Source organism: Lolium perenne, chromosome 5 (assembly GCF_019359855.2).
Source record: "Lolium perenne isolate Kyuss_39 chromosome 5, Kyuss_2.0, whole genome shotgun sequence".
NCBI classification, from domain to species: domain Eukaryota; kingdom Viridiplantae; phylum Streptophyta; class Magnoliopsida; order Poales; family Poaceae; genus Lolium; species Lolium perenne.
The window spans coordinates 145,936,091-145,953,042 of NC_067248.2; the positions used below are offsets into that span (position 1 = coordinate 145,936,091).

Sequence of the window (16,952 nt, forward strand, 5' to 3'; positions counted from 1 at the left end):
GTTTTTGCTTGTGATAAATTTAGATCTTATATTGTTGATTCAAAAGTTACTATTCATACTGATCATGCTGCAATTAGATACCTAATGACAAAGAAAGATGCTAAGCCTAGGCTTATTAGATGGGTACTTCTTTTGCAAGAATTTGATCTACATATTGTAGACAGGAAAGGTGCTGATAATCCTGTTGCTGATAATTTGTCTAGATTGGAAAATATTGCTTATGATCCTGTTCCTGTTAATGATAGTTTTCCAAATGAACAATTGGCTGTAATAAAGGTGAACTCGCGAGAGACAGTCCTTGGTATGCTGATTATGCTAACTTTATTGTTTCCAAGTACTTGCCTCCAACCTTTTCAAATTTCAAAGAAAGGAGGAAATTCTTTTATGATTTGAGGCATTATTTAGGGATGACCCACACTTATATAAAGAAGGAGTGGATGGTATTATGCGAAGATGTGTTCCCGAATATGAACAACAGGAGATATTGAGTAAATGTCATGGTAGTGCTTATGGAGGACATCACGCCGGAGAAAGAACCGCGCAAAAGGTTCTACAATCAGGTTTTTATTGGCCAACTCTTTTCAAAGATGCGAGAAAGTTTATTTTATCTTGTGATGAATGCCAAAGGGTTGGTAATATCTCCAGACGCAATGAAATGCCTATGAATTATACTCTTGTTATTGAACCGTTTGATTGTTGGGGATTTGACTTCATGGGACCTTTTCCGTCTTCAGAAGGTAACACTCATATACTCGTTGCTGTTGATTATGTTACTAAATGGGTGGAAGCTATACCTACAAAAAGTGCTGATGGTGAGACCTCTTTAAGAATGCTCTTAGAAATTATTTTTCCTAGATTTGGAGTACCTAGATATATTATGACCGATGGAGGTTCTCACTTTATTCATGGAGGTTTTAGAAAAACTCTTGCTAGGTATGGTATTAATCATAGAATTGCTTCCGCTTATCATCCTCAAACTAGTGGTCAAGTAGAATTATCAAATAGAGAGATTAAATCTATTTTGCAAAAGACCGTTAATAAAACCAGAAAGAATTGGGCTAGTAAATTGAAGGATGCACTTTGGGCTTATAGAACTGCTTATAAAAATCCCATGGGAATGTCACCTTATAAAATGGTTTATGGGAAAGCTTGTCATTTACCTTTAGAACTAGAGCACAAAGCTTATTGGGCTGTTAGAGAATTAAATAAAGATCCTAAACTTGCCGGTGATAAGAGGTTGTTGCAATTGAGTTCTCTAGATGAATGGAGAAGTGAAGCTTATGAAAATGCTAAACTCTTTAAAGAGAAAGTTAAAAAATGGCATGATAGAAGGATTATCAAAAGAGAATTTAATATTGGGGATAAAGTCCTATTGTATCGGTCTCGTCTCAGATTCTTTGCAGGGAAATTACTCTCGAAATGGGAAGGACCATATGTTGTCGAGGAGGTGTATCGTTCAGGAGCAATCAAAATTAGCTCTCTCCAAGGCAATGCTACGCAAGTGGTGAATGGACAAAGACTCAAGCATTATATCTCGGGAGATTCTTATAATGTTGATGTTGATATTATTCAAGTGGAAACACCGGAGGCCTACATCAAAGGGCAAATTGACAGCCCGCCAGAACTCGACTTTGAATAGGTAACAGTACTGGTAATGAAAAGTACGCAATTTACTTTCCGAACTATATTTTTGCTGTTTTTGGAAAATATGAGAAATTACGAGTTTGAAACGGAGTGGAAAGGACGCACGAGGGCGTGGCACCATAGGCCGGCGCGGCCTGACCAGGGCCCGCGCCGCCCTATGGTTTGGCCGCCCCGTCGCCCCTTTCCGACTCTGGTTCGATCTGGTACTTTCCGTTTGTCGTGAAAATTTTTGCTATATAATCCCCCGGACCCCTGGAGGTCCGTATATCGTGTTTTCGACGTGTTTTGTTTCGAGCTGTTTCTGCCAGGATTTGTTTCGGATCTAGAGTCATCATGTCTTCGTCGGAAACTCCGAAGGACGGCTCCAGCAAGGATGTTGGCAACTTGTACATGGAGGAGCTGAAGATGCACCCCAAGGAGTTGCTGCTCGTTGAAGGAGAACTACAGGTCAAGGATGTCCAGGGTCCTAAAGGAGAAGGAAGCCTGGAAGACAGGATGGAGAAGTTAGAACAAGAGGTTTTCAAGTACAAGAAGATGGCTGAGCGTGAGGTGGATATCTTCCACAGGATTGTGTCTGAACTCATTGCTGAACATGAGAAGGAAACTGCAAAGCTTTGGAGCGACATCCTCTCGCTTCACGACACCACCAACAAGCTCCAAGCACAACTCTATGATTTTCAGAATCAGAACTGTGAGTATGAAAACAGGTTTAAATACATAAGCCGTGCTGCTAGTTTCAGGATCCCCGAGACCAAGACGTCGTTTCTTGATGGAGAGCCTCTTCCTTGGAAGTTTGATAACGGGAGTTCATCACCACCATCGCCGCAGGAGTAATTCATCATCGGTATTGGCATCCCCTTGGTTTGTTCCAAGCTTGGGGGAGTGCCGCGGTATCACATTATCACTACCTTTTACTTTTATTGTCAAGTAGTGTCATATCATGAGTAGGGAAGTTATCGTATAAGATGGGTTGCAGTTGGAAGTGTCTCTCCTTTAGTTGGTTGTCTATGTATCCCTTGGTGTGAGTTATCGTTATGGAATATTAATGAGAAGTCTTATCATTTACATATTGCACCTCTTATTTTAGTTTGCAATCTCTATGATTCATCTTGTTGTTAGTATTGGTATCACTTTGGGAGCATTGAATAAATCTATTTGGTTTTGGCAAACTTAGCATTGGTCAATAGCAACAACACTTTGAGGTTTAAATAGAAAAGAGAAATACATGTAGATGTTTCATTGTCTTTCTTGTTAGTTCATAGCTTATTATTCTGAAGTTAAAATTGTTTGTGCTTACAAGGAAGATGCATGATTGTTTCTATCACATGTATATTTGTTTGTTTCCCTCGACTCTTATGCTTGCTAATTAACCTTGCTAGCCAAAGACCTATACTGAGAGGGAATACTTCTCGTGCATCCAAACCTTAAACCAAACCTATGCCATTTGTGTCCACCATACCTACCTACTACATGGTATTTTCTGCCATTCCAAGTAAATACTTCATGTGCTACCTTTAAACAATTCAAAACTTAGTATCTCTTATTTGTGTCAATGTTTCATAGCTCATGAGGAAGTATGTGGTGTTTTATCTTTCAATCTTGTTGGGCAACTTCCACCAATGGACTAGTGGCTTCATCCGCTTATCCAATAATTTTGCAAAAAGAGCTGGCAATGGGATTCCCAGTCCCAAATTAATGAAACTAAATAGACACTCCTCCATGGTATGTGATTGATGGACGGCACCCGAAGGATTCGGTTAGCCATGGCTTGTGTAAGCAAAGGTTGAGGGGAGTGTCATCATCATCATAAAGCTAAAATAAAAAGGCACTCCTTCATGGTATGAGATTGTTGGCAGGCACCCGAGGATTCGGTTAGCCATGGTTTGTGAAAGAAAGGTTGGAAGGAGTGCCAAACAAAATGAAAATAATATGGGAGCCGCTCTTAGGAGGTTGTCTGGCAAGGGGGTTAGAGTACCGCTACAGTCGTTGACAACAACAAACACCTCTCAAAATGTTACTTTTATTCTCTTTATATGATTGCAAAACTAAAAAAGCTCTAGCACATGATTTAATCCCTGCTTCCCTCTGCGAAGGGCCTGTCTTTTACTTTATGTTGAGTCAGTAAACCTATTTCTCTCCATCTCAAGCAAGCATTTGAGTAGTTGTGATCAAACCATTATATTGTGATTTGCTACATCATGTCTTTTATTCTTCCTTGTTTAGTACAAGTTTTATCTGAATGAATATAGCTTTGCAAGTTATCAATGATCATGAGAAGACCATTATGATTGAGTATGCAAGTTGTGCCTTATAAACTTTAACATGAGAGCGCTGCTCAATAAGATAAATATAATCATTAGTTGTTCTACGACCAAGAACGAAGTTTGCCATCACCAATCATGATTTCTCATGCACCTTTACTTGTGATTACCCTATACTTGTTTCAATATGAGTTATAAGAGGTTGTCTACGATAATGTCCTGTGTGAATGAATATGATGCTTCTTGTCCGTATTTTATTTATCGACTCTTCACTCCATAAACATGTGGTCATGTCTATCGAGCTCAGTTTCGCTTGGGGACAAGCGAAGTCTAAGCTTGGGGAGTTGATACGTCCAATTTGCATCACTATTTTATATCATAATTTGCTGTTATTCATTGATATATTTCATATTGGGACACATTACTTATGTTATTTCATCTATTTTGCATGTTTCATCATTATTGGAGGATCGAACACCGGAGCCGGGATTCTCGCTGGAAAAAGCACCGTCGTAACGCAATATTTCGGAAGATCAACTCTGGAAGGAAATTATACCAAAAATCCTATTTTTCAAGATGACGAAGGAAGCCGGAAGGAGGAGCCGGGAGCAGCCGGGGTGGGCCCACACCCTAGGGCGGCGCGGCCTGTGCCCTGGCCGCGCCGGCCTGTGGTCCTGGGGGCCCACGGCCCCTTTCGCCTCCTTTTCTTCGCCAAACCCTTCGTCCCGAAGACCTAAGCCACGAGAGGGTACCTCGCGAAGAGTTACGACCGCCTCTGCGGGGCGGAGAACACCAGAGAGAAAAGAGCTCTCTGGCGGGCAGGAATCCGCCGGGGAAATTCCCTCCGGGAGGGGGAAATCGACGCCATCGACACCGTCATCGAGCTGGACATCATCACCATCACCATCATCATCATCTCCACCATCATCACCGCCGTCATCACCGCTGGACACCGTCACCGCCGTAGCAATTTGGGTTTGATCTTGATTGTTTGATAGGGGAAACTCTCCCGGTATCGATTTCTACTTGTTGTTGATGCTATTGAGTGAAACCATTGAACCAAGTTTATGTTCAGATTGTTATTCATCATCATATCACCTCTGATCATGTTCCGTATGATGTCTCGTGAGTAGTTCGTTTAGTTCTTGAGGACATGGGTGAAGTCTAAATGTTAGTAGTGAACTATGGATGAGTAATATTCAATGGTATGATATTTAAGTTGTGGTGTTATTCTTCTAGTGGTGTCATGTGAACGTCGACTACATGACACTTCACCATTTATGGGCCTAGGGGAATGCATCTTGTATTCGTTTGCTAATTGCGGGGTTGCCGGAGTGACAGAAACCTAAACCCCCGTTGGTATATCGATGCAGGAGGGATCGCAGGATCTCAGAGTTTAAGGCTGTGGTTAGATTTATTCTTAATTACTTTCTTGTAGTTGCGGATGCTTGCAAGAGGTATAATCACAAGTATGTATTAGTCCTAGGAAGGGCGGTACATTAGCATAGGTTCACCCACACAACACTTATCACAACAATGAAGATTATTTAGCCGTATGTAGCGAAAGCACTAGACTAAAATCCCGTGTGTCCTCGAGAACGTTTGGTCATTATAAGTAAACAAACCGGCTTGTCCTTTGTGCTAAAAAGGATTGGGCCACTCGCTGCAATTATTACTCTCGTACTTTACATACTCGTACTTTATTCAACTGTTACATCAAACCCCCCTGAATACTTGTCTGTGAGCATTTACAGTGAATCCTTCATCGAAACTGCTTGTCAACACCTTCTGCTCCTCGTTGGGATCGACATTCTTACTTATCGAAGATACTACGATACACCCCCTATACTTGTGGGTCATCATACGCGAGGAACTCGGATGGGCATAAGCCGTTCACGCTGATGCATTGCTATAGCAAGCTCAAAGGGAATGAGAAATGGCGGTTGACACGCCTGTCGCTGTCCAAGGGGAAGGACGCCATTGATCTGGACGCGCCGTCGGCAACATCGGCAGGGCGTCCTACTGGCAACAAGGCTGCCAAGGCCGCCTTGGCCGACGCCGCGTCGGGTGAGAAGACGCAGGCGTCGATCACGAAATGCCTCGCGGACGTCTCCTTGACCTTTCTCTCCCGCGCCAAAAAGAACGACGAAAGGTGGGCGGAGCTGCTCAAGAGGCAAGAGGAGAAGTTGGAGCTCAAGAAACGCAGGGACGACATGTCCCTGCTGAGAGCGTCGACAGAGGGAATGTCTCCCCGGACGCGGGCGGCGCACAACTTCTTCAAAGGCCAGATCCTCGACGACATCGGAGCCAAAATGGCGGCCGCCGACGCGGCGGCCCAGGAAGCGGCAACGACAGCAACTGCGGCGCAAGAGCCGGCTGCAGCGTCTTCGAATGCTACACCATCGTCGGCCTACGCGACGGCGGCGGAGGAGACAGAGTATGCACAACACCAGGCAGATCGCGATGAGGTCGTCGTGATCGACGGGCCTGCGTCGACTCAGGATACGTCGCCGTCGACCAACCCCTTCTTCTAATTTAGCATGCACTATATGGTCTGTAATATGATCGCCGCTACTCTGATCGCCGCTACTCTGATCGGCGGGAACGATCTCTTTTGAATGCAAAATTTGAATCCTCGATTGGGGGCGGCGTTTGGGGGACACGGCTGGGGAGCGACGTCCCCCAAAGGCGGCACGAATAAAACACGTCCCCCAAACGCTCAATCCAACGCGGTTTGGGGGACGCTTTGGGGGACGCGGCTGGAGATGCTCTAAGAGATGTTGAAGCACTTTTTTGGTTCGTCCACTTTACTTTATATCTAGTCTACTTTTAGTATGTAGGTTCACTCACTTTTGGTTATATCTAGTCTACTTTACAAACACCTAAAACATCTTACATTTTCAAACGGAGGGAGTAGTTAATTAAGATAACTAACGCCATAAAAATTTAATATGCAACTTTCTTATAAAAAATACTGGCTATGATATCTCCGTTCAAAATAGGTCATGCTCTAGAAAGTAGAAAGCATTTGTGTCCATATTTGATTTTTAGTATTGTCTGTTGTATATTTTGAACGGATAGTATCTCCTGAAAGCCCCGTGTGATTTACGTTGTCTAACGCGATCGACACCCACTCGTTCTACTCTCCCTTGCCATCGCCGGTGGTCGGCACCGGGTAAAGCTCGTGTGGGGGACGGTGGCGGGTGTTTCTCTCCAACGACAGCATGCGGCAGTTTAAAACTCAGCGGCAGCCTGTGGATCACCCTAAATAGTTGTTGGAGGCGGGATGACAAAGGCACGATGCGGTGGTCGTGGAGCATGCAACAACGTACAAGTAGTTGGCAGTCATGGTAGGGCGTTTGACATAGATTTGGTCATGAATGTCGAAAGACATGTGGAGGTGGATTGGATTGTTGTAGGTTGCGGTAGCGGGCGGTGCTTAGTTGTGACGTTGATCCTCGATGTTACTCGCATGTGGCGGGTTCTAAGCACAATCTGGAGTGGAGGTGTCAGGTGTGGTAGGCAGTTGCTCAGAGGTGGATGATCGCGTGGCGATGTGGCGGTGTGTGTGCGCGATGACGGTTGAAGCAACCTTGGGATGACATTTTAGTGATGGTTGCGGCGCTCCAGACAAATGTTTTCCCGAATTTATCGAGGCCAACAGGGACGACGCCTTTCATTTTCTGCATTTGAACGTGTCATCAAGGAGCTTGCCACCTCTTCACCTACCAAGTATTCGTTCTTCGGTCAAAAGCCCTAGAAGTGGGTTTCGGATCAGACAGTGACGACGTTAGTGATGTCATTTCGTTCTTGGAGGTGTCGCCTTGGAGACATTGACTATCCCTAATGGGTGGGTTTTATTGCTTTAACGAGCGGCTATATGGGAGGAGCGGTAGTTTCGGTTTTGTGTGGCAGGGTTCTACCTACGAGTAGATAGTGCCAGACATGTATAGTTTGTCTCCCTCCCTACAATGGACTGCCTAGGTTTGCATCCTTTCAGACATGGCTTCACTCTTCATTGTTGGTGAGGTCAACGGTCACAACTGATTTGGTTTGGTATGACAGACGAGAAAGTTCTCCCAGTGGCGGTGTAGTCACTAAGTCGGAGTCACCGGGACGTGACTGCGATGGATGATGAATGATGTTTGTGGTGCTTAGGGATGGGAATGTTTGTGTGTTTGTGCCAGATCAACTTTGTCGACATATTCATTTTATTTGAAAGTGCCTTAAGCCATGTATCATGCTTTGTTGTCAAGCGTTTCACCCGGCTTTCTTAATCAATCGACTATTGCAAGGTTTTTTTTGTCCTTCTTCCTATTTAATTGGGTCAACTAGGTTGCTCTTAATGGAAATGCATGATGTGGCTATATGGAACAGTAATGATATTGTTTTTAATAAGAGTATGAACTCTAATTTTTTACAAGTTATTCATATCGTATCACATTGGATCCATGACTAATCTCTTTTGTTGCCAAAGGCGCAACGAGATCCTATGCATGCTAGATGCAGCCGGCTGGAAGCGGTGACACAGGCTATATACAACCAGGCTGCTTGGCGGCCTACTAAACGACTTCAAGATGTATAAATGTGTCTCTTTTCTATTCCGATGGCTAGTTCATGTGTACACATTGTGTGATCCGTGGGTTGTAAAACTTAACACTATGATACTTTGGGTAATAAAGAGGGTTGTGTGCATCGATTGATGCAGAGACCGGAGCCGCTTGTTCCCCATTTCGAAAAATGGAAATGCATGATTCCCCTACCCTCGAAGAGAGGTCGTTCGAAAAAATGAATGGTCATGTAAAATACAATCGTTGGATTTGTCATGATAATTTTCATAATAGTTGGTTTATATTTGTTTACTATCATATTTAATATCAAATTAAGTTATCTTGCTGACATTGTACATGTAAGTTAAGCATATGATCCATATGATCCATCTGTGAAGGTAGATATTGATTTTGTATCTGAATTAAGTTAGCGTATAGATTTCCTAGATTTGATGATGTGACCTCTTGTTCCTAAGACTAAGGAATGATTATGATAGCTAATTGCATATATTTGAATGGTGAGAAACTAAAAATAGGCATAATCTTCATAGTGTTAGGAATGGAGGGTTGTGAAGCTAGTTGCTAGGGGATGTGACAAGTAGGCGCACGCACACCTTGACCTCACACATATAGCCTACGCAGACCTGCCCAAACCCCTATGTGTCGGCACCACCATGTGGCTTGAGCTACACACTCTGGTCTATCCTGGACAACAACACATAATCGAGCTGATCATTCCAATATATTTGGTGTTAGTGGCAATGAGGTGGGTAAGAAGTTCGGCTAGGAGGAGCAACTCATAGGCATGGAGGCACAAAGCATGGGAGGGAACTAACGTTGCTGGGGAGTACAACATCCCGAAGCTCAATATTCTTATCGAAGTCTTCGTTAGTCGGCAAGGTAGTCAGGTAGAGCACAACGCAACGAAGCATGTCGATGTTGGTAATAGGAACAAGAGACTGGAAGGGGAGACTGCGAGACTCAAAGGGAAGGGTCTCATCAGATCGTTAAAGGAGGTCAAAAGGTCCTACTTTAAAAAAATTGAGGTGTATACTTATAGGCAAAAATCAACATCATATAAGTTAGGCAAATTTAATAGATATAAATGTATACTGCGATACCAAGTAAATATCACTAGGTCCACCATGGAATATTTTTCATGGATTATTTATTCAATATTGTAGATGTTTATATTTTTATCTACAGATTGAGCAAACTTGCAATATGTTGACTTTTGACCCCAAAAAAAGTACACCTTCGTTTTTGCAATTTAGGCAGTACTGTATATTTGAGAATGTAAACATGACCAAGCCCAGTAAACACCCAAACGTTGGACTGACGCACAAGATGCAAGACCCCAGACAAAATGAAAGAAGGCCGAAATCATCATTCTATTTTTGTTCCTTTGTGTTTCACACTTCCACTGGTTGAAATTTGATCGCCTCGACCCCAAAAATATAAAAATAAACTGCATGGAGTTTAGGTTACATGGAAGGAACACAAATTTAGGGAACAGGTACCCACAAGTTGTCAAGCAAAATTGAATGAAATACATCATGGTAAGCGTGGTAAACAATCTCAAACCAGTATCAAGAAGTTGCGAAATAAAATGGGAACCCACCATATATAATAAGCAAAGTAAAACATAGTATTATCATTATTGTTACTGACATAATAGTATTCATTATAACTGGCACCTTGTTGGTATTGAGCATGCAGAAGTCACACGAAAATGGCAAACAATAGTGGCTCAGTTTTACCCCTTTTCAGATTTCTAATAAATGTCATTTTACATTCCCTCAGAATGCATGAATCGTTTGCAGATGTTACATATTCTCCTCCAGTATACAAGATAAAAGAAGAAGAAAAATGGACACCCCTTGCACGAGCAGTTACAATCACAAGTGATGCCCCATTTTGTATATTCCAGTATGATGTTCAACGCCTACTTCAGATTTAATATACCAGTGCAACTGTTTACTACAATGATCTCTGCTCAATTGGTTAAGTCAAAACTAATTTACAATTCAACTGAACAATTTTACACGCCATTAGTAAACAGCTCACTCGATGCTTCTCCTCTAACTTATACCAAAACTCTAAAAAGGAGAAGATTGAACAAGTACATTTCCTATGGAGGAGCCCTGCCTCTCATTGGGGAGGGAGAGGAAGAGTTGGAGTTGGAGTTGGAGTTGGAGTTGGCGGAGAAGGGGGTGATTTCGAGAAGATCCTTGTGTAGAGTACCTGGTTCCAGACGTCTGGGACGCCAGGAAGGCACCAATGGATGCAGTCAGCAAAATTCTGTGGATCGGCCTTCTGCTTTGGCGTCAGCAGATACCCCTGTCGGACGGAATAGATGGATGTGTGGGCATCCTTCCTGTAATCTGACATCCTCGTGATGTCGATCAATGTGACCGGAACTTTCTTCATGGACTTGGCTGTGTTTGCTACCAGGTCATAAAGCCGCATGTCATGGTTGAGGTCGAGGGGCTGGGTGTAGTTTACCGGGAGCGTCTCCTTTGCGCATTTGATCCCATTGGGGTTTCCCCATTTATCTGGACTGCTCACACAGAACACCACAACAGAATATGTGTTAGACATGCATACTATAATATGTGTAACGTCACTTCTTTTTCGTTCCACTTTAAGAAACAAAACCGGTAAAAAAAATCTCCCATTTCAAGTAAGTACTTACAGCCATCTGCAAATCCTGTACAAGGGATGTAAAATTTTCACAGGGTGGTGGCTAGTCTTTCAGCAAAGTTGATAGATTATTGACAGGCTAGTGGAGCGCTAAGATAAACAGCATGCACAATTGCACATGTAACTGACTCTTTAACTGTAGGGCATGCAGTACCATAATTAGTGATGGTAGCAATAGTATCAATGATAAGTCAACGGCCGCCACTGTTGATTTATTACTCCTACCATTATGCTTATGCAAGACCATCTTTGAAAATCCCCTGAATTATACTGGAGGGTTTTCTTCCTGATAAAAATACATTTAAAAGGTTGTTTAAGAGCATCTCTAACAGGTGATGTATAATAGGGGAGGTGATGTAAAAACTAACTTTTACATCCCATTGAGCAAAAAATCAATCTCCAACAGGTGATGTATATTTTTGGGAAGTGATGTATATTTTGTACGAGGAAGACCGTGGCGTCGAGGCAAAGCTTTTGGGGGCGTCGGAGGGGCGCAAGGCGGCCTGCAGAAGTAGCGTAACGGCGAGGAAGACATGATGCTGATTGCCTTTTTCTGCAGATAGTATGGCTCTGTTTAATCGATAGGAAGAGGGGATGCCGTGCTCGTGCTGTTGCTGGTGCTTGTTGTCGCTAATTTCTGTTGCTGCTGATTGTCGTGGTTCTAATCTGTTGTTGTCGCCAAGTGGTTGAAAGAGAGAGATTGAGTGTGTCCATCGGTGCGTGTGAGAGATTAAGAGGAGAAATTGGACAAAGAGATGGGACAGAGAGTATGTGGTTAATCCATCAGATGATTTATGTACGAATACTTCAGATGTATAGATGTTTGGCTGTTGGATGTGTGAATCTTTTGTGATATTGAAATTCATATGTTTTTATATGTTTGTGGTGATTTTGCAAAGTTAAATGTGGTGCGTTCCTGTGTGTGGTGCCCCATTTTATATCACATTGTGTGGCAGTCGTGCCCTATTTTATATCACCTAGAAAATCAAAAACTACACATGTGACGTAAAACCCACTTTTTGGTGATGTATAATTTTTAAATCACCTATTTTGGGTGCCATATAATACATCACATGTTAGAGATGCTCGAACTGCGAAAATAACCCAAACACATCAACCTGGGTATGCCCGATTTATATCTGTATGTGAGAACACCAATAAACAATAAGATACCAGGTCCAGATACAGTGTTAAATTCTGTTATTTTCCTCTTTTCTGGAGGATGTTGATAAGTCAAACCAAGCATGGATGTTGCTTGTGGTGCATAAGATGCCACCCACTTCGACCACACCCTACCACTCCCCCATGTGAAACAGTCTGCCTTTTGTTGTTGTACCAAATGTTGCTTTTAATTGTATATTTGTTAGGTGGACCCACCTAAAAAATTGTTGGGATCTTAAAGACAAAACACTATGGAAGTTTCTTTGCTTTTAAGCAATGATTTCAGATAGCATGTGAATCCTACAACACTCCAGAGGTACATCAAGAGATTTCAAACATAAGTATTTGAAATTCATCAAGTCCATTTATCTTCTACAGAACTCTAGTGCATTACTCTTCAGGTTTGAAGATTCAAAGGATTAAGTGCCATGAGAATGTGATGATACCAAGTGTATAATACCATAAAAGATATTTTACAGATTTGTGATTGGTAAGTGTGAAATTGACTTGCCAGTAGCCATGCGGACTATAAGAGACGGAAATTAGGCCAATTTTGTTCATAGTGAGTCATGAGCAAACCTAACAGCTGAGCTCCATTGACCACATCTTCCGGTGGACAGTGACTTGTGCCCTGCATACTAGAAGCTAGAAGGCTTGGTTCTCTAGAACGCGGCTGGGACTTAATGAACCGCTTGAATCTTTTTCGGAAAAAAATGAATGACTTCAATTAATCTTAGGTTTAGTGGTTGTCCAAAGCATTGAAGATTGAGTTGTAGCAAAATTGCTCTAGTTTATATAGGTTGTAAAGAAACTTATCAAAGATCCTAAGGAAACACCATTACTAGCACAAGAAAAAATTAATCAGAAATGTAACTTGTAATCACCTGTCGTGATGAGGAGAAATTGTCATGAAGAAGACTGATGTCCGCGCGGGATCGATATTGTCATTCAGCCAGGTCGCCCATGTCTTTAGCACCCGCTCATATGCCTCGACCCTCGGCACCTCGTCATGGTCCGACCAATGCCTTGATTCGGGCCTCCTGCAGGAATTGAAACAAAACAGCTACATTTTAGCATGCAACTCAAACGGACAGAATAATGTGGATGCATTGTTTACAGAGACGAGGAAGCACTGACCGGACTTTAATGTCGGCGGTGTTGAGCCACCAGATGTACGTGTTGAAGATGAGGTAGTCGACGCCCCTCCAGTTTTGCGCGTGAACCTCGATGCTTTCGGGCTGTATGATCCGGGTGACGATGGTGTGGAAATTGGGGTTGTCGGAGTTGGACTCGACGAGGAACGGTGCCCAGTAGAACTCGAGCGTGGCACGGTACTCCTTGGCGTGGAAGACGATGAAGTTGCCCCTCTTGACTAACTTGGTCCTCCCCTTGTTGAGCACGGACTGCACCATGCACACCAGCGACTCCCACTGGTTCCTGTTGAGCGAGTCCCCCACGAACATGAGCCGCTTCCCCCTCATCCTCTCCATGAACCTCCGGGCATCGAACCTGGTCGAATTCACGAATCGTCAGCAACGGAAGATGGAATTGGAGCTGCAGATCTAGGCAAGAGGCGAGATTTAGATGGTGGAGCGCGTGCGTACGTGGGTAGGGAGCAGTTGCTGGGCTGCCATGTCCAGTACTGCCATGTGTGGTCGGGGCGGCCGTTGGCGAGGCAGGTGACCTGCTTGGTGAGCGTGGTGCAGTCCTTCTCCCGGTAGAGCGGGACGGAGGCGTTGTCGAAGACCCAGCGGCCGTGCGCGAGGTCGCAGGTGGGCGGGGGCAGCGCGACGGGGGGCAGGCCGGAGACGTTGTAGATGTCGGCGTCCGGGTAGAGGTAGTCGTCGATGGAGAGCTCGGCGATGGTGCGCGCGTCCTCGCCGTACATGACGAGCGCGAGGAGCGCGATGGCGCAGACGAGCGTGGTGACCGGGGAGCGGCGGCCCGCGGCGAAGAGCGACCGCGCGTGGGAGGCGAGCGTGTCGAGCCCCAGCGGGTGCCGCGGCCGCGGCTTGGAGGCGGCTGGAGCGGGGGCCGGGGTGGAGGGGGCCGGCGAGGTGGTTGTGGAGGGTGGGGTGGCTGTGGGCAGCATGGCGGCGGCTCGTGGTGCGACCGCCGCCGGCGACGCGCGGCAGTGGTTGGTGGACTGGTTGTCGGTCGAGGCGGAGGAGATCTGGGGCTGGTGGTGGAGTGAGAAAGGGGGAGGAGCCCTGCCCAACTCCGACGACTCCGGCAAGGAGGTGGTTTGTGTCCTGATTTGTAGGGAGCCTGTCGGCGTCCGGCCGTGTGGCCTGTGTCGTCGGTCAAGATCTATCTGCCGTCCATACCATTTCTCTCACAGTAACACTACGGAGTAGTACTCCAGTAGCACAGTTCAAAAGGAAAGAGAGGAAGAAAGAGGTTTGGACGCGACTTTGGAATATCCTGGTTCATGAAAAAATTGTGTTACGATAGAGTTAACTCGACGGTGCACTTTTGTTTTGTACTTCCTTCCAGTCTCAGATTTATCAAAATTTAAATGTATTTCAAATATATTTTTATGGGACGGAGGGAGTACCTCGGTCTACATATATGCCGCTTTTGAACCTATGGTTTTTTACTTATTTTAGGAGTGTCAATTTTTTTGAAAAAATAACATGATATAAACAATATTGTAATCTACAAGTGTATAAATTTTAGAATGAAGTATATTATATTTTAGGCTCATAAAAACAATAAATCTTTATTTTATCCTTGGTGAACACTAATGAACAGTACACTAAAATATACATTTTATCATTTTGTGAGATTTTTTTATTTTTAGTCGCGGAAAAATATAACATATTTCAATCTAGAAATTTATACACTGATAGATTGCAATATTCTCTACGTCTACGTACTTCTTTGAATTTATGAAACTTCAAAATCAAAAGTTTTGAAGTTCGGAAATAAAAATAAAACGGGGCCACATGTAGCCTGAGCTACACTTGAGATTTTCAGAGTTAAACTCACAGTATATTATAGTATTGTACAAAAGGAAAGAGCGGAAGGAAGAGGCTTCGCCTGGCTCATATGTGCATATGAACCAATTATAAAAAAGTAATTCAAAATAAATTTAAAAAGATCGGAAATAAAATTTTGGCGTGTACACCTAGACATTCTACGTTTGTACATAAGTTTTCATGAATCATGTTGTGGCATCAAATTTTGTTTTTTTTACATGGACAAATCAAATGTTTTTTTCGAAAATTTATGGGTGAACATAGAATGTCTAGATATACATGCAAAATTTTGTTTTACAATTTTTTGATATTTTAAAATATGTTGTTTCCGTATAATGAATTCATACGTACTCGTGAGCCGAGTTAGATTTTCGGATTTGGAGCTTGTTTGGACTTTGGATGCGGCTTTCGAAGATTCGTTCATCCAGGGCCTCATTGGTTGCTCGTGGTGAAATTTCGTTGTTTCTTGATTTGGCCCGCTGGATGTTCCATGAAGAGAAACGAAGCTTGCGGCATGTATGTGCACTATGTTTAGATCCCAACAAAGTTTCATGGTGCAGTTTTTGGCATATCGATTCGTAGGCAACAATCGCCAAATGTTGGCTGACGAGGAAAGAATCGGTTGTTTGGTTTTGTGCTAACTAGCGATGTTGTTGCCTCCCTATTGAACTGGTGCTCTCACCCTCTAACCAACCGTTACAAAGCACAAGCACAAGTCCACAACACATATGGGCACATCAGAGTAAGTACATATGACAAAAAACATACGCTAACTAAGGTAACTATTAAGCATTGTTAGGGCAAGATATAAAACCCTCATGAAAAGCAAGGACGTTCAGGGGACATAGAAGCCCGGGGAACCCCTTGATCAAAACCACTAGCACTGTCGTAGCAGCAAAGGTTTACCATGATCAAGTTCACGTAAAACTACATATGGACATCGTTAACATGCATACAAATTTAGTAGGGCTGCCCCCTAGCCGTGATCGGGGCAGGTGTAGAGCCTGGCGGTGCAGGAGTCGGTCTTGTAGATGATCATATTCATGAAGAATGCCAGGAGGTTGAACTCCACTACGCCGACATGTTGCAGATCATACTTGTAGACCTTGTACGCTTAGTTCCTGCTGAATACCACCTGGCCACCATGGTAGGCGACTTGCACCCACTCGTCACAGAAGCGGTAGGAAGATAAGGCCACACTACGAGCTAGGCAGTGGGATCTTGATCCACTCCCGCAATGCGTGCTGGAACCATGGCGGAACGACGAGCATGTGTAGGTCATCCGTGGTTAGCTGCAGGACGAACCACCGCGACATCATTGCCCTGGCGATGTGCTTCCGCTTAAGCTGGCGGCCCACGGTGTGAGGTGGCATCAGCACAGCCTCCACCCTGCCAGGCACCTCCGGCATCAGTGCCCTCGTCCAACGGTTCATGGAGATGTGTTCCTAGTAGTCGGGTGGAGGGAAGATCCCCGTGCCCACCTTCTCGCACTCCAGCTTTAATTACCACCTAATCGGACAATCAAATGGGTGTTAGAGCGACGATGATGGAAAATCCCATTGGCAACATAGTGGCATGCTCATGCCATTGCCATTGCCATTGGCAAGACAGTGGCCGAATCAAGCCATTACACATTGGCAAGACAATGGTTG

At 44.0% G+C, this 16,952-nt stretch overlaps 1 protein-coding gene across 1 annotated transcript; it reads right to left on the reverse strand.

Moving 5' to 3' along the window:
- Window positions 1-10,347: 10,347 nt before the first annotated feature.
- LOC127300166 (xylan O-acetyltransferase 4) lies at window positions 10,348-14,633 on the reverse strand. The gene is made up of 4 exons (XM_051330238.2): window positions 13,924-14,633; window positions 13,457-13,828; window positions 13,204-13,359; window positions 10,348-11,015 (listed from the first exon to the last, which is right to left on the reverse strand). Exons 1-4 carry the CDS (start codon window positions 14,409-14,411, stop codon window positions 10,607-10,609), a joined length of 1,425 nt encoding a protein of 474 aa, XP_051186198.1. The 5' UTR covers window positions 14,412-14,633; the 3' UTR covers window positions 10,348-10,606.
- Between the last annotated feature and the right edge of the window lie 2,319 nt (window positions 14,634-16,952).